Below are 18,011 nucleotides of genomic sequence, written 5' to 3' on the forward strand. Positions count from 1 at the left end.
CTCTGTAAGCCCAAAGAGATTTATTGAGGTCATTATAGGAGGATGAGATACTGAAGATGTAGTTTTACTACAATAGTCAATTTGCCTCGGGCGGTGTATCTGTCAGCAGTGGTCAGGCTAGCTGACCTACATACAAAGTCATGGTGGGCATCATGCCTATTATGTAAATTCCTCTCATCTTTTAAGGGAAACTGTGCCAAAATAAAATGAGCCTCAGGGTTCCAGTGCTGGACCCGGTTTATCTATTCATGTGTAGTGGTGGAATACCTAACTAAGTACATTTACTCAAGTTCTGCACTTAAGTACAATTTTGAGGTACTTTTACTTTACTGTAGTATTTCCTATTTTCAATACTTATACTTATACGCCACTACATCTCAGAGGCAAATATTGTACTTTTACTCCACTACAATTATTTGAAAACATTAGTTACTAGTTACTTCATAGATTTGAATTAGTATTACAAACCATACATTAAAGGTTTAATGACATTCACTTTTACACCACATTCAAAGTCTTTGTCCTGGTCCTTCAAAAGTGTACAAAAAGTTTTAAGTGAAAATTCCATTCCAGTGATCAATGGCAGGTGTTTTTCTCTCACATTTCTAAAGCCTTTTCAACTGCAATGAAAAAAGAAATCTTTGCCTGCGGGTGTCGCTGGTGAGGGATTTTGCCTGTCAATCATCGCCTCTGTTCCGCCCCCCCCCCCAAAGGAAAGGATAGGGGAGGGGAGGGGCGAGGAGGAGAGTGGGCGGGATTAATCGACAGTGACCTCACTGTCGAAGGGCCAAGCTCAGATTACTTTTCAGCCTAATTATTCAGAAAACCCCAGACCACAGAAAATCCACTGAATGTTCTAAGTTCAGGTTTTTTGGGTGTAATTGAGGTCATAAAACCCCTAATAAAACATTGAAAATAAAAAAGTGAAAATGAATGTCATGATACCTTTAACCACTTCAGCCCTATTCCAACTTTGGCTGTTTGAAAATAGCCGATCTACAAGCTCTTGTTGCTCTCTAGTTGCGTTGTGAGCTTGTAGATCTGCTATTTTTTTTAAATAAATTGTATACATATGATACCTTGTGAAATGGGACATTCTGCATAATGAGTACTTTTACTTTTGGTAAGTATGGTAGGTAAAGAATATTTTGATGCCATTACTTTTGTACTTTTACTCAAGTAAATTTTGATTACCGGACTTTTACTTGTAACAGAGTGTTTCTACATTGCAGTATTGATACTTTTACTTAAGTAAAAAAAAAAAAGAGTACTTTTTCCACCACTGTTCATGTCTTATCCTCCCTCTCTTCTCTTTCTAAATTGTGCAGCACACTATAACAGTGGTGATAAGCCCACGGACCCCCATTTGATATATTTTGTATCTCTGGGACAGGACACCAAACTGCACTGTAAAATCCTCAGTGTTAATTGGATTGAAAGCACAGGAAGGTACAGTTCAATACAAGGTCTGCTATGAGGACCTCTATGGAACTAATAGACCTCTATGGGTCCTTTTGGACCCCTGGTGGTCCCTGGCTGGACCCCCAAGTCTAACCAGTGAATTATGCTGGGCTTTGTCTTGCTTCACATAATACCACTTAGTTCCACACGGGGTCGCTACTCACCACGTTGTGACTAACAACGCGCTTCGTTTTCTGCAAGTCGTTGGCTTGTCATTCTTAAGTTCGAAGTTCACCGCATCCGGAAGCGAAGAACTACAGTTTCTTTCTGCTTCTGTTCATCCAGCAGTCAGTGGTTCAAACCATTACGGAATGACTTAGTCCTCTATTTCTATCGGCTAACTAACGTTAGGTAAGTGAAATGTATAATAACATTATGTTAAAGTTATATAACCTCATGCGATAGACACAGGCGTAGTGAATCAGCTACCGTTAGGTAACACACGACAACAAGGCAGTTAGCTAGCATTAGCCGCCGCTAGTGTAATTAGCTGCATTGTGTTGGCAGAGCATTTGGCACGAGCTAACATGCTAACTGTGTTAGCTCAGCTGTGGATGTGTTTTGTTTTGGTGGTCAGTGTTTGTTGTTGTCATGGTTCCTTGTGTTGTTAGGGTTAGGGTCTCTAGCCGCTGGCCTCTGTCTGACAACAACTCTATGAGCTGATTGAACCTCTTTGAACCTCTGGTGCCCTGGGTTTGGGTTAGGTACATTCATTATAGGTTGAAAATTGTCAAAGTTACCAAACAAACAGCGAAAATAGCCGATCTGCAAGCTCACAACGCGTTGCTATTGATTGATTGAATACTATATTAACAGTTAGCAAACAGTACAGTGGTACTATTATACAATGGTGCTAAAAGGATGACACAAAAAGCCATAGAGGTTTCCATTGTGGTCCTGTATTCTCGTTTATTTTCACTTTTCATTCGATGAATTGAGTACAAAGGACCCCAATGGAACCCAATGGAGCCATAGGCTTTCTTGGTTTTAAAATAATTTTAGACCGTGTATTGAATTGTACTTTCCTGTGCTTTTTTTTTTTGCAAACTGCTAATAAAGTATTCAATCAATCACACAAACCAACGTTTTATTTGGAAAGATAAGAAATCCTGAAAAAAAGGACTGGAAAACTAAAAGAAAGATGGAGAGAAAATAACACCCGATTTATACCAACTCGTGCAATGGTGTCGCTCGCTGAAAATAGCAGATCTACACGCCCACAACACCAGTTGCAGATTGAGGGGAAAAGAAAAGAGAGAATATGAACGCATTAACATCGTGCTATTTAGTGTTAAAAGTTATTTAGTAACACAGTGGAGACGCTAGTAGTCAAATGAAGTAACAGTTTGTGATCCATCTTGGGTTCAGCCATTCAAATCCATGGAAATGTGGACCTACTGAATGTTTCTTATGTCTAACCTCATGTACTGTACATACTGTACCTCCTGGTCTATGCTATGTGTATAACAGTATACCTATGTAGATATTTTTGCCTGATTCTATTTATATATTTGTTTTCTTCTTCTCCCTTTTCCCATGCCCCCACCCCTACCTTTTCTATTTTCATTTCTGAAAGTAATAAAAACGATAGAGCTTGCACAAAAACGAATTTCACCCACTTGTTACACCTTTAAACTGAGATGTGACAATAATGTTGATTCTGATGCAGCGTGTTCACCATCTTTGGTAGAGTTGTACCGATACCAGTCTACCAAATGGACCAGTTGTTTCCATTTGTACACTCTCAGAGTTACAGGCCTGTAAGGGTCCATTTGGAACCCAGATGGTCCCTGGACCCCACTTTGAGAACCACTATCCTAAATTTGTTTAAATTACACACTGGTGTTGGTACTCGGCACGCAAGTTATGTGTATCGGTATCGGGAAGGAAAAAAATGTTATCGGTTCATCTCTAATCTGTGTGCTGTTCTCCACCCCCTCCCTCAGCTTGCGTACCTGTCCGGCACAATGTCCACCATAGTCCACGACACCACGGAGGCGCTGTGTCTCTGCGCCGACCACAGCTTGTTCCTGAAGCCCATCGCCAAGATGACGGTCAGCGTGGCACTGCCCCAGCTGAAGACGCCCGGCAAGAGCATCTCCAACTGGGAGGTGATGGAGAGGGTGAAGGCCATGGTGGCTCCGGAGCAGTTCTCCGCCCTGCGCATCTCCAAGAGCACCATGGACTTCATCCGCTTCGAGGGGGAGGTGGAGAACAAGGGAGTGGTCAAGGTGCTGCGGGAACGCCTGGACGGGAAGAGCATCAAACTCAGTGGCTTCACTGACATACTGAAGGTAATGCAGTTGACTTTTGAACCCTAGCCTCCCTATCCTGGGGCTAACGTTTGACAGAAAAATAGCAGATCTACAAGCTCACAGCTAGTTCATTTCAGTGAACAAACTATTTTGTTCACGGCAATGACCCGTTCAAATGATTCGTTCGCGTTCAACGTTCAGTAGCGCTTCCAGTCCCGGCGGAGCGCATGGACTACTATATGCATGCAACTGTGTGCATCTGATCCCACTGACATGACCATCACCATCTGCACAGAAACACAGCACTGTCATTCACCATCTAATTGCACCATCTTCTTTGTAATATAATGTGTAGAAGTAATAAATAACTACATTACAATATATAATGTAAAGTTATTTGTATTAGTCGATAATTATTTCCACAAATGCACTATTTTATACAAAGCAGCCTAAGTCAGTACACTCACATGACTATCGATTTCCAACCATGTCTTTAACTTAATGTTCATGAATAGTAGCTGTAGCATACTATTTATTTGCATATTCAAACTAAAATGTGTTAATTGACCAGTACCTATGTGTCCTTTGTCTAGGACCATGCATTTTTAGTTCTTTTGATACTTAAATGTGGTGCTAACACTATCTGTCTTTTGTCCAGGAACAACAGTAGGCTACCTTTTATTTCAATTCAAATAGCAATACGCATGCATGTCTATTGTATAGTGAAAAACTCTACCGCACAGCTGTCTGTCTGTCGCGGGAGGAATGGCCCACCCGTCCTGTGTGGGTGGGGGGGGGACATGAACGGAATCGTGAACGTAACAGTTTGAGGAAGTGAACAGGTTTGTTCACGGCCAGGAACTAGTTTTTATGAACGAATCGATCATGAACCACTCATCACTACTCAAAGCGCGTCGTGAGCTTGTATATCGGCTATTCTCGTCAAAGATATTTAGTGTAGAGTGAAAACAGGAGGGGACCTAGTACAGAGCCCTTGGGAATACAGTCAAATGAGTATAGGGTTTAAGTGGTTAAATGTCAGTAGGATGGAACTCACAAGGCTTTTCTAATCTCTTTCCCTGTCTCTCCCTGTGTTTACAGGTGCGTGCCGTAGAGAACAAGGTGGACTTCCCTACGCGGCACGACTGGGACTCGTTCTTCCGTGACGCCAAGGACATGAACGAGTCGGTGCCCGGGGAGAGGCCTGACACCATCCACCTGGAGGGCCTGCCCTGCCGCTGGTTCAGTCAGAAGGACAGCCCGCACCCAGACAGACCCAACGAAGAAACACTCTCCAAAGTCTTCCAGAGCTTCGGCCAGGTGGGTGGAATGACTGCGATACGCAGTAAAATCCTCCGTTTAATTCAACTCCGAAGTAGAGTTGTTCCGATAGCGATACCAGTATCGTAAAAGCTGCCGATACTGCCTAAAATGCTGGTGTCGGCGAGTATGCCAGTCTGCCATTCCGATACCACGTACTTTATCACATGATGATATTTCATTTACAGTCATATTTTGGACACTTACGGGTGCATTTGGTTCCATTTTACACTCTCAGAGTTACAGACTCGTAAGGGTCCATTTGGAACCCCCGCAAGGAACCCAGATGGTCCCTGGACCCCACTTTAAGAACCACTAAATTACGCACTCGTATCAGAGTTACCAAGTTATGGGTATCGGTATCGGGAAGGTTAAAATGGTATCGGTACATCTACTCCGAAGAGTGAACAAATGGCTCCATTAGTTCATATGGGTTGTATTGTACTTACGGCGCTGATGAGAATAATCAACAACTGCACTGAAATGAGCATCAGCAGCAGGAGTGTTTTTCTTTTAAGATAATATTTTTGCTGTGTTTTAGGTGCGGAACGTGGACATCCCCATGCTGGACCCTTACCGGGAGGAGATGCTGGACAAGAACTTCAACACGTTCAGCTTCGGGGGCCACCTGAACTTTGAGGCCTACGTCCAGTACCAGGAATACCAAGGCTTCATCAAGGCCATGGACACGCTGCGCGGCATGAAGCTGATGCTGAAAGGAGAAGACGGCAAGGCTGTCGCCTGTAACATCAAGGTAGGGCTGCAACTATGCATTATACTCTTATTGATTATTCTATAGATTACTTTCTTGACTAACTGAATTAACTGAGCGTTGCAACGTGTTGTGAGCATGTAGAGCGGCTATCTTTTTCCAAAGAGATTAGGTGTAGAGGGGGAAAAAAGGAGGAGGGGACGAAGTATAGACGCCTGGGGGACCCCTGTCAGCGAATTATATAGGTTTTAAGTGGTTAAGGGTGTGTGTAGTGATCTCTGCTTTGCCTCAGCAGTGGCTTGCTCTGAGTGAGCGCATTGGGGAGCTGTTGGGGGTTAGTTGTCTTGCTCAGGGACACCTAACCTGGCGACACGTAGCCTGGATCAACCGGGGACCAATTCCCAGACCAGCTCTACCTCATAAGCCACTTCTGCCGCCCCAAAGCTGTTGTAACTGATTATTTAATTATAGAACCAGTTCTCAAGTATGTGGATTTCTCTCACATTAGCTCTGCAAAAGGTTATGAACCGGCACTTTGATGTCACTTTAACATGTTCGTTAACCCAACACACACACACACACACACACACGTGAATACATAGGACCACGATGGAAACAAGTCACCAGGACCTTTTTGTGTTATCCTTGTAGCCCAAATGTATGACTGTACCTCGTGCTGTTTGCATTTCTGTCTAACGAAGTATTCAATGAATCAAAAACACCACACACACACTTAGAAGTCCACAATGGAAAGAAGCTCTAAGCTCTCGAGCTTTATTGCGTTTTATCCCTTTGACAAATATATGTTTATGCGTTTCGTCAATACAGATGTCAGTAACATGTCAAACACAATATTGGCTGATTCATGGCTGTGCAGCACTAGCGCTGTCAGAATAAGGGATATAGTCAGTAAATAAACTAATCATGGAGAAAGCAAGGAGTACATCAGTATTTTTTTTTAAATTCTACAACCTGACGTGACAAAGTCCTGCAATGCGAGCGAGGCCCAGTGTGAGAGCTTTGCAGAGTTTCTCAAACTTTGTAATTTCACGGACCCCCAGTTTGATATGCCCCCTCCAACCGCTCTAGATACGTGGGATCACCGGTGCAGGTCCCCCAGCAGCAACGTTTCACCCTAATGCTATTGTGCTATTCCTATTGTTGTTATTAATGTAGCTAATTGTTGTGTATGTGCGGGCTGTTTTACATCGACTCCTATGATAAGTGACGGGAGCGTAACAGATTCACAACGGTTGCTAAGGTAGCATTGGGCAGTCGCTGTTGGAGACTTGGTGAAGTGCGATTATACAGTACTCTCTCAGCGTGTGATACCGATAGTCGTGCGTGGCTTAATAATGAGATTGTCTTGTTCAGCATAACACGGCGGCTTTAAGGCCTTTTAGTGAAATGAGAATCAGGACGCTCCCTTAATCCCCAGACTGAAGCCTCATTGTGAAGTGTAAAACCGAAGCGTGGGGAGACGGGCCGAGAGAACACACCCAATTAAAAGGGAGGAGGACAGAATGAATAAAAAAACTGATAAATCAGGCCTGGTTGTTTTATTGTAATGCAAGAAAAGAACGGCATCCCATAATAATCTCTCCCTCAGGACACGGTTTCGCTTAGCCTATATTGCAGGCTTCATGTGCTGGTACATTATGGCCCACATTCAAGCCAGGTGTAATGAGTGGGTACATTTGGTTGAGATTGTGTTTGCCTACCGTCACAGTCTTTTGCTGGTCGACGAGTTGGAGACATTCATCCATTCGCTGTCTTCTGAGTTATAATTTTTTTCTGATGTAGACTTCTTGGCAAAAAAAACTAAACGCCACTTAATTAGATGAGGTCCATCCATCTTAACCCATTCAATCCGGGAACGCATCATTTTAGATTTCTTTGGCTATTCAAAAATAGCAGATATACAAGCTCTGCTATTTTTGAAAAATCGTGACAATTTGTGTAAATCTTTGAATATATATATTTTTAAAGCGAACATTTGTAAAATATGTTGTTCCAGTGACCCCCAGAAGCAAAGATTTGAGTTACAAATGTTGGCTTTAAGAATCAAGCGATCAAAGATTTGCAAACATTTTCACGATTTTTCAAAAATAGCAAATCTACAACCTCATAGCACGGCACTCGGTGCTGCGCTATGAGCTTGTATATCTGCTATTTTTGAATAGCCAAAGAAATCTAAAATGACAGAGATGCGTTCCCGGATTGAATGGGTTAAGAGCTACCTAGGCGTGTTGGACAATTCTTTGACAATTCCTAGTTGTCTCTGTTAATAAGTGTATAATTAATTTGCTGTTATATAATGTATTTAGTGTTGCTGAAGTGTCGGCGATGGGGGATATTATAGCATGCCTCAAGCACTTTCATCATGCTGAAATCCTGCATCCTCACCAATTGCATTTGGCTGCATGTATTTAGCTATAAACCCCCCAATGCTTTTATTACAGGGTTTGCCCTGTCTGAATCTGCATGGAGATGCTGTTAAAAGGCTTTGCTACCGAGCTCTCTCTCCTGGTGCTGTCAACGCACACACTGGGGTGATGATGTCTTCATAAATGGGTCATCATGTTGGAAGTATTGCTGCTGGCATAAGCTATACGTAGGGCTGTCACGATTACAAATTTAAGTAACACAAATAATTGCGACTAGGCGATTATGTAATAATTGTGACAGGCTTAGCCATACCTTTTTCCGTTATTGTCGTAGGTAAATGCTGAATCCTTAATGCTGCCATACAGCAGACCAAACCAAACAATAGATACATGCCCCGAACCATGACTAGTGAACCGAATATTTTGAATTGTAGCTATTTCAAAAATGAATAAAAGGTATATATATTTTCCAATACTGATTTTACTGTCGACACGGAAAACCAAGCGTGTTGTTTTGTTCACTGTTTCTCAACTTCAGGTCCGGGGACCACCAGGGGTCCAAATCAATGGACCCTTAGGGTCCATAACCACAAGGATCCATTTAGTTCCATTTGTACACTCTCAGAGTTAATGTAGCACACAGGATTTTAAAATATGTTGATTGGGGTCCCATGATTTCAGAGAATGGTATCAAATGGTGGTCTGGGGCCCACTGCATATAAAAAGGGGGGTCCTTGAAATGAAAAAGGTTGGCAATCACTAGTTTTGTCAATAGATTTAAACATCCCTACTGTGTGTGTCCCAGGTGGCCTTTGACACCAGTAAGCACCTGAGTGAGATCACTGTGAAGAGGAGGCAGCAGGAGAGGCTGAAACTCCAGGAACTGGAGAGACAGCGGGAGGAGCAGAAGAGACGGGAGAAGGAGGAGGAGGAGAGACGCAAGGAGGACGAGAGGTACGCAAAGACCTGTGTGATATGGCTTCCCTCAACTAGGGTTAAGTTACATTTCCCTATGCCGTTAATTGGTCTCCTTCATTTGACCCATCCTAACTATTAGGAGCAGTGGGCACTCAGCTACTGAGCAGCACCTGGAGATCAACTCCAGCTCTAAAGACCAGTGTCTGCACTGGAAGGGAGTATATTAGTGGTTTTTAACCACTTAAACCCCAGCATCCTTATTCTGGGGAGACTTGTATATCTGCTATTTTCCTGGGGAGATATTTAACACATTGCCTGCCAAGGATGTATGCTTACGTCCTTTCAAATAAAACTCTTGCCTGCCAAGGACTTAAACATATATTGTTTTGTTAAATTCCACAAGAATTTACTCTAACACAACTTAGAAATTATCCCTTGACGCTGAGAGAAGGAATCGACGGATGTGCCGTCATCCCAAAAAACGTCACCTCCGTCCACTCCTATATTAGGATTTGTAGAAAAACACAGCTAGCTCGGATTTCTATTTTTTTGTGAAAACGAGCCTTATTCAACGGGCAATAGCAACACAATGGCCGATCGCGGTAAAAATGTTCTTGCTCCGGTGGATAGAGGAGACCCTCCCCCACCCCCCAGACACTCTTTGCTTACTTCCGTGTCTATAACGTGGCTTCTGCGGCTCTCCAAAAAACGCTGGCATGGGGATGAAAAACGATGTTTTAATCTCAGGCAGTCAATGTGTTAATGTAGAGCAAAAACAGCCCTGAGGGACTCCGCCCAACAACGTATTGTGAGGTTTTAAGTGGTCAACCTGACGTATGTGACTTTCAGGAAGCAGAAGGAGCAAGAGGAGGAGGAGAAGGAAAGGCGGCGGGAGGAGCGGCTGCGCAAGAAGGAGCAGAAGCAGCGGGAGCGCGAGGAGAGGAGGAACCTGAAGAAGGTGAAGCGGCAGCAGGAGGAGGAGCAGAGGAAGCTGCAGATGAAGATCGCCACGGAGGAGCGCCGGCTGCTGCTGGCCCAGCGCAACCTGGAGTCCATCCGGCTCATCGCCGAGCTGCTGGCCAGAGCCAAGGTGTGTGTGTTAGAGTCAGACCTATACATATCGGCCATTATTTGACTTTTTTGACGACAAAGGTATCAGCATTTATGTAGCCGATGTGTCCTGATTTGTGTCCTACTTTAGGTGTGCTTATTGATTGGCAAAAATGTTCAAATGTTTTAAAAAATGTTCAGAAATTGCCGATGTTCAAGCTCGATGCGTTGTGAGCTTGTAGATTGGCTATTTCCAAATAGGGCTTAAATGGTTAAATATGCCTAGATAGACATGCCTCAAAATAAGGGTGTCGGTTTGAGAGTGGTTAAAGTGTATGTTTTTTTGTGTGGTTGATGTTTTGTGTTTTTTCAGCGTAACCATGAAAAGCCTGGTGGTTTCTTGCGCTCCGCACATCTCTAAAGCATTTTTTTTGCACACCAGCAAACACTCTGTTAGTGTGCCCTGAGTCAAACCACTTTTCCGTGAGTGCTCATCTGAAAAACTGATTTTGGTTGTAAAAAAAACCCCAACACATTATTGCTTTAGACATATGCTGAGTGCCAAGAAACCACCAAGCTTTTCATGGGTAAGCTTCAAAAACACATTAGCACAGTGGTTCTCAAAGTAGTGTCCAGATACCCGCAGAGTCCTTGACAGAAGTCCAGGGAGGGTTTGGAAACCAAATAATGGACCCTTACAGGTCTGTAAGTCTGAAAGTGTACAATTATTATAATTTTTTAATATGGAGGAGTTGTGGGGGTCTGCATACTAAAGTGGAGGTCCTTGAAATTAAGAAGGTAGAACCCCTGGAATAGAGTACTGTTCTGTAAACCAGACAAAGTTATAGTCAAAACCTTGTACTGTAGAATCGCACTTCATTGGAGACTTGATGAAGACTTCATCAAGTCTCCAATAGCGATTGTCCAATGCTACCTTAGCAACCGTTGCAATTCTGTCACGCTCCTGTCACATGTCATCAGTGGTGGACAAAAGTACTCACATTCTTTACTTGAGTAAAAGTATCAATACAGTAATGTAGAAATACTCTGTTACAAGTAACAGTCCGGAATTCAAAATTTACTTGAGTAAAAATACAAAAGTATTGGTATCAAACTGTACTTAAAGTATCAAAAGTAGAAGGACTCATTATGCAGTTAATGTTTTCAAATGTATAAAAATCTCCGGAGGCACGGTGGCGCAGTCGGTAGCGCTGTCGCCTCACAGCTAGAAGGTCCTGGGTTCGATTCCCGCCGGGGGACGCTGTCGGCGCTGGGGGCGTGTCTTCTCCTCCGCGTCATCAGCGCCCATACCCTAGGTGGGGTTGGCGAAAGGGCCTACTCTGTGTGGAGTTCTCTCACAAAAACCTCACAAAAACATGTAGTAATCCTGGTCACTATACTGCCTCCCCCATGACAGCCGGGGCGCCTGATGGAGGGGAAGGGAACTGGTTGGAATAACGTGTTCCTTCCACGCGCTACGTCCAACCAGGGAAACTCCCCCCTGTCAGGTGACAAGAAGGTCAGTTGGCTCTCATGCCTGAAGGAAGCATGAGCTCGGCCCTGGCCTCCCTACTGTGGGGGACTGGTGTAGTGCTGGTGTAGCGCCCAGGATCACTTAGGAAATTGGCACCGGGTGAAAAAAATGGGTTACAAAAATCGTGGGATAAAATTTTTTAGAAGTTAAATGTATAAAAATCTTTTGAAAATAGCAGATTGTCGCATCGCGAGCTTGTAGATCTGCTATTTTCAAATGCCCGGAATGTATATAGGGCTGAAGTGGGTAATAATAATCAAAATCTACAAAGTAACTAGTAACTTCAGTTTTCAAATAATTGTAGTGGAGTAAAAATACAATATTTGACTCTGAGATGTAGTGGAGTAGAAGTAAAAGTGCTGAAAATTGGAAATACTCCAGTAAAGTAAAAATACCAAAAAATTATACTTAAGTAAATGTACTTAGTTACTTAACACCACTGCATATCATAGGAGTCAATGTAAAACAGCCCACACTTACACAATAATGAGCAACATTAATAACAACAATAGGAATAGCACAATAACACTAGGGTGAAACGTTGCTGCTGGGCGACCTGCAACAGTGACACCACATATCCAGAGCGGTTGGAGGGGGCATATCAAACTGGGGGTCCGTGAAATTAAAAAGTTTGAGAAACTCTGCATTAACAATCAACTGTTTTTTTCCCCTTCTCCGCAGGCTCTGAAGCAGCAGCAGCAGGAGAAGGAGCGGGTGGAGCGCGAGGAGCGCGAGCGACAGGAGCAGGCCCGCCAGCAGGAGGAGCTGGCCCGCCTGCAGCAGCTGGAAGCGTGCCGGCGCCGGCAGGAGGAGGAGCTGCGGCGCGTGGAGACGGAGAAGGAGCGCGCCCTGGAGCTGCAGCGCAAAGAGAAGGAGCTCCGCGAGAAACTCCTGGGGAACCTCCTGAAGAAGGGCAGCGGAGACGGAGGAGCCGCCGCCGAGGAGGACGAAGCCCTGCACAGAGAGGTAGAGGCCCGGTACCAGTGTTGCCAGACTTTTGCGAGAGAAATAAGCAACCAGGTCTATGAAAACAAGCCCTAAAGAAGCAACTATTGGCCACATGAGCACTTTAAGCCTATTTTCAGCGGCTTAGCGTTGTAAGCTTGTAGATCGGTTATTTTCAAACATGCGAAACAACAAACATCTCATACAGGGGTCCCTCGCACAAAATATTTTTTGATGATGGGGGTCGGGTGGGGGGGGGGGCGGGGGGGGAGACAAGCCCAAAGAAGCAACTACACTTTACGAACAAGCCCAAAACAATGCAACCCGCAAGTACCAATAATTTACAACCAACTTAACAGACAAATAAGCCCAAAGACACTTAGAATAAGCAGACATGGCAACACTGCCTGGTACCATTATTACATCATCAACTGAGCCCCAATTATTTGAGTGAAATCGTTGGAATAATTTCCCTTCATCTGTATAAAAATAACAGAAAGATTTCCATCATTATTCATCGTTGTCCACACTATTTAATCACGCTAGGTCCCTGGTTTGGGCAATTGGGGTAAAAATAAATAAATATATATATATATTTATTAAACACAGTTAAATCATGAATCGCAATTATTTGTATGACAATGAATGGTCCACTAAAATGTCATTGTGTTGCCAGGCCTACAGAGAAGAGGCGTCCTCTGGTCTGGGGAGTGACGTGATCCTGGGTCTCCTCCTGGCCCCCGGAGCCAAGACGGAGGAGGACAAGGACGGCGGGCAGCCGCCCAAGTCCAGCGTGCGCTCCAAGGTGTCCGAGAGGAAGAAGAAAGTGTCCTCCGGAGCGAGGGAGGAGAGGAGAGGCGGCGGGGAGGACCGGAAGAGGAGGGACCGGGAGGTAGGGGTGCAACAGTTAATTTAACTAACTGATTAAAATTATTATAAAAAAATTATAATTGATTTTACTATAAATAAATTCAATTTGACTTTTTTCTTTCAAAAAAAATAACGAAAATAATCTAATAATTTCTTTCGCAGCCCTACAAGGAGGAGAGGAGAGACGGCCGGGAGCGCAGCAGCAGGGAGCGAGCGAGGGAGAGGCGGTCCTACAGCCAGGAGAGGAGGAGGAGAAAGGACTCCCACAGCAGGAGGCGGAGCCACAGCCGGCGCAGCCACCACGGCGGTGGCGGCGGCGGCGGCGGCGGCGGCAGCAGCAGGAGGCGGAGTCGCAGTCGTCGCCGCAGCAGCAGAAGCACGAGCTCCAGCCGCGACAGGAGCAGGAGCAGCAGGGGGAGGAGCTACAGCAGGGGGAGGAGCCACAGGCACAGCAGCAGCCGCCGCCACCGCTACGGCAGCAGAAGCAGCTCGGCGAGCAGTTCTAAGAGCAGGGACAGGCGGAGCCAGAGCAGGGACCGGCGGAGCCGGAGCCGCGGAGAGCGAAGGAGCAGGCGTCACAGCCGCAGCTACAGCAGGGACAGGAGACGACGCTAATGTCTGAAATATGTTGTGTTTATTGCTGGAGAGATGGCGGGGCGGGGTCTAGCTTTGAACCAGAAAAAGCCTGTCCACTTGGAAGACCACATAATTAGCTTACACAACAAAATAAGTTTAATTTGGAAATATTTCTATAAGTTTCATTTCATTGAGAGCGACCCTCCACGGATCCACCACTGCATAGTGGAGAAGGGCATGCAGACAGAAAGACACACGGACAGTCACACAGAGATGGACGGGTGGACAAAGAAGTGCAGAAAGAACTCTCATTAGGTGCTTTCACACTCAGTCCAGGGCTTTGTCCCTTCTCAGCCCTGGGCTAAGTGAGAATTTTCTCCATGGGCTAAAAGATGGATGTTCACGGGTCACACTGGTACCATCTGACCTATCCTGAAGAGTTTAGCCCTGGGGTCACTGGCCATCATTTCTATCATGAATGTCCATCATGTGGAATGTATGCATTTCATATCCCATTGACTGTACAAAAAGTTTCCATACTCGAGACAATGTTTGAGAGAAGATATTTGTGTTTGTTTTTATTTAGTTGTGTAACTCTGGAGCAGGACTCGCCCCAGAAATAGGTGAAAACGCAGTGCCTAAATGGCTAGTGTGAACAGGGCGGTGGGTGCTGCTTAACCACTCGAACCCCAGCATCCCTATTTTGGGGGGAAAAGTCGCCTGATCTAGCCGATCTACAAGCTCGCAACGCGTCACTATGCGAGCTTGTAGATCAGCTATTTTCGGAGAAGAGATTTGGTGTAAAAGGAAACAAGCAGACCAAGTACAGAGTACTAAAGTATAGAGGGTTTAACTGGATGCTAAACTGTGGCATTGACATTAACCAGTCACCAGCCTACTCTAGAGCTTGTACTAAACTAGCACAACCATGTGGGGATTGGGGAACATAGGTTAACTCAGCCCCATTCTATCCTCAGCATGGGGCTGAGCTCAGACATGTGAAAAAGCACCTATTAACCACTTAAACCCTATAATTATTTGGCCGGATTCCCAAGGGTTCTAATACTAGGCCCCCATCTTCCCCGAAAATAGCCTTTTGGCCCCAGAATAGGGATGCTAGGGTTCAAATGGTTAAAGTTCAAAACGATTGCATTCATCACATAAGAATTTTACCTCAAATTTTCCCCTGTTCCTGTTTTGGAGGCAGCCAGTCTTGTGAATGTCTCACAGCTGTGGTCCTGAAGTTCACTTCTTCTTTTAATGCCCGTCAGACTAGGTTTGGGAACCAGAGGAACCGGATCCAGCATCGAGGAACCAGAATCGGTTCCATCACATTTGGAAACGTTTCCGGAACCGGGTTTTTAATCACACTGTCAGAGCTGCTGTACAATTGCAATACCAGTGGGGTTTTATTTATTTCAAGGACCACCATAACTCTTAGTGTACAAATGGAACCAAATGGCCCCCTAAGGGTCCATTTGGTTCCATTTTACACTCTCAGAGTTACAGACCTGTAAGGGTCCATTTGGAAACCCCTATAAGAATCGTTAAAGAACCGGTATCGTTAAAATCCTAAAGGATCCCAACCCTACGTCAGACAGGTTTCAGAGAGGACCGGTGCAGAGCGCAATGTAGGAATGCAGTAATGAGTTTTCAGTCAGTGTCAGTTGGCTGGACCGTACAGTACTAGTATCCTGATCATAGGATACTGCAAAGTGCGCAGCCATTACTTACATGTGGTAGGAAAGAAGTCAGACCAGCAGCCACAAGCTCAGTTCTTTGGCACTGACTTTGCTGGTTCAGGCATGATTTTGTCGATGCTTCACACAGTAAAGACTGACGACTCAGACTGAATGAAAGACTGATTCACTACAGCTTAGGTCAGTGGTTCTCAAACGTTTCCATGTGAAGGACCCCCAAATCGATATGTATTTGACCACGGACCCCCATCTGAAAAGATATTGTGCCAGCCGGGAAATTCTGAGAATATTTGGTCATAAGATAATTCAAAATGATTCAAATATTTTCCCCATTGTTAAAGATGTAGCTTAAGTATAAAACCGGGTTAATGGTTAAAATGCAATGACACTTGGTGTATAGTTACCTTGCCATCATGTAAGTCAATGAGGAAACTATTTTTGGAATATCAATTTCTAATCAACGGAGCAACTATTAGAAGATATCGCATCCATATTTGCAGTTACATGATGGCAAGGTGATTACACATCCTAAACCTCTATCAAAGTATCATTGCACCTTAAACTGTTACTCAGTCATTTTGCTGTGAACCCCCCAAGCACCCCTAGGGGTCCCTGGACCCCACTTTGAGAACCACTGAGCTAGAGCCGGGATTGTGTACGCTGCAGAACGTCTCTACTTGAAAAGAAAACAGACTGCTGTTAGAATGAGAAATCTGTGAAGATTGAATGCTGACTATAACCATAATTATAATACTTTATATACGGCTTTAACCTGTTCCTTTTTTTTGCAGAGGGACACAGGAATGACTGATTCCATTTACAGTACAGTAGCTGCCTCAAATATTTTTCTTGACCTCCTTGTTGTAAATTGTGCAGAAATATGATGCTGAGAACCGTGCAGCAGTGGACTCACCACAGACTCCTCGGTCAACTTGTTTGAGTTTGTTGTCGGAACTTATGACCCCGTTTGAGGGAAAACCCCTGGCACAGAAGTTGAGTGGGTTGCCTTGTGCTGAATAATACATTGATATGGACGCAGTCGGGGCAGCAAACCTTGGAATGCCCAAAACCGTTACCTTTGAGGAAATGGAAATAAGAACCTGTGTTCCAATGGATCCATTGTATTTAGTCACAAGCTCTTGTTAATACTTTTCATTGGTTAAATATTTATAAAACCCACAGACAGACTGACCACGATCAACCTGTCAATCCTATCATGGGCATGTCATTATAGAGACATTTTTTATTTTATTTTTAAATGGTGAAAATGGCAGATCTGCAGACTCGCAACGTGTCCCAACATGACACAATGTGAGCTTGTGGATCAGCTATTTTTTTATAACTGCATTGATTTATAAAAACAAAAAGATGGAATATGGACATACGAGGGTTCTGCCCGACAGCAACGATAGTCAAACTCTGAACGTCAGTCACTAGTATTCTTATTTAAAATCACTTGTATTTGATAATTAGTTAATTTTTGGCCCTAACCCTAATCTTGGGCTAGAATCCCAGGTAATGGATTAAGACAAGTCCAGAAATTCCTTTTAACAGGAAATAATTAGCTTGATTTTAGTCTTGGATAAAGCAGTGGTTCTCAAGTGGTTTCCCCTTAAGGACCCTCAAGGGTCCTTAAGGGATTTCCAGACGAGAGTCCCCAGTTAAATGAATGATTGTTGGGAACCAAATGGACCCTTATAAGTGTGTAACTCTGAGAATGTACAAATGGACCATTTTAAGGGTCCATTTGGTTCCATTTGTACACTCAAGAGTTATGGGGGTCTGTATACCAAACTGGGGGGATAAAGTACTGTTCTGGAAACCAGACCAGCTTCTAGTCAAAACCTTGTAGAATTGTACACATAATTTAGTGACTGATTCTTTGCCTTATTGATGATACAGTTGGTCAAAGAGTGAGTTGTTCCTATAATTTCTGTGTGCAGGGACACATTTCAACGCTGAATTGCCATTGTAAAGTCTGTCTGAGCAATGCTAGGACACAGTCCCCCTTGACTAGCGCATGTCTTGCACACAGTTGGCCCATGTTTATTTGTTAAATAAAATGAAAAACTGAAAACGGTACTGGATTTGTTTCTTTTGTAGTGGCCCTACTGGTTAAATACATTTTGTCCTAAGGTTCATTGAGCAGTTTTGTAAATGGTTAAAAAAATTGTATGAAACCAACATTCATTCATTTTTGTGAAAAGCAATTCTTATACTCTAGAATAGGCTAAACCTCTGGTAAACAATAGAACTTGAACGTGTGAATCTTAACTGCACATT

At 44.0% G+C, this 18,011-nt stretch overlaps 1 protein-coding gene across 1 annotated transcript; it reads left to right on the forward strand.

Moving 5' to 3' along the window:
• The first annotated feature begins 1,690 nt into the window (after positions 1 to 1,690).
• Positions 1,691 to 17,810, forward strand: akap17a (A kinase (PRKA) anchor protein 17A). The gene is made up of 9 exons (XM_080457145.1): positions 1,691 to 1,812; positions 3,408 to 3,755; positions 4,818 to 5,036; positions 5,578 to 5,790; positions 8,941 to 9,089; positions 9,903 to 10,143; positions 12,319 to 12,603; positions 13,259 to 13,474; positions 13,615 to 17,810. Exons 2-9 carry the CDS (start codon positions 3,429 to 3,431, stop codon positions 14,065 to 14,067), a joined length of 2,103 nt encoding a protein of 700 aa, XP_080313271.1. The 5' UTR covers positions 1,691 to 1,812; positions 3,408 to 3,428; the 3' UTR covers positions 14,068 to 17,810.
• The last annotated feature ends 201 nt before the right edge of the window (positions 17,811 to 18,011 follow it).

This window comes from Gymnoscopelus braueri, assembly GCF_963280865.1.
Source record: "Gymnoscopelus braueri genome assembly, chromosome: 18".
NCBI classification, from domain to species: domain Eukaryota; kingdom Metazoa; phylum Chordata; class Actinopteri; order Myctophiformes; family Myctophidae; genus Gymnoscopelus; species Gymnoscopelus braueri.

Excerpts from the sequence above, each read along its gene's own strand:
- akap17a (XM_080457145.1), top strand. The coding sequence starts at position 3,429 with ATGTCCACCATAGTCCACGACACCACGGAGGCGCTGTGTCTCTGCGCC. Across the intron at positions 5,037-5,577 it reads TCTTCCAGAGCTTCGGCCAG|GTGCGGAACGTGGACATCCC; the intron begins GTGGGTGGAATG and ends GCTGTGTTTTAG. Across the intron at positions 5,791-8,940 it reads CTGTCGCCTGTAACATCAAG|GTGGCCTTTGACACCAGTAA; the intron begins GTAGGGCTGCAA and ends TGTGTGTCCCAG.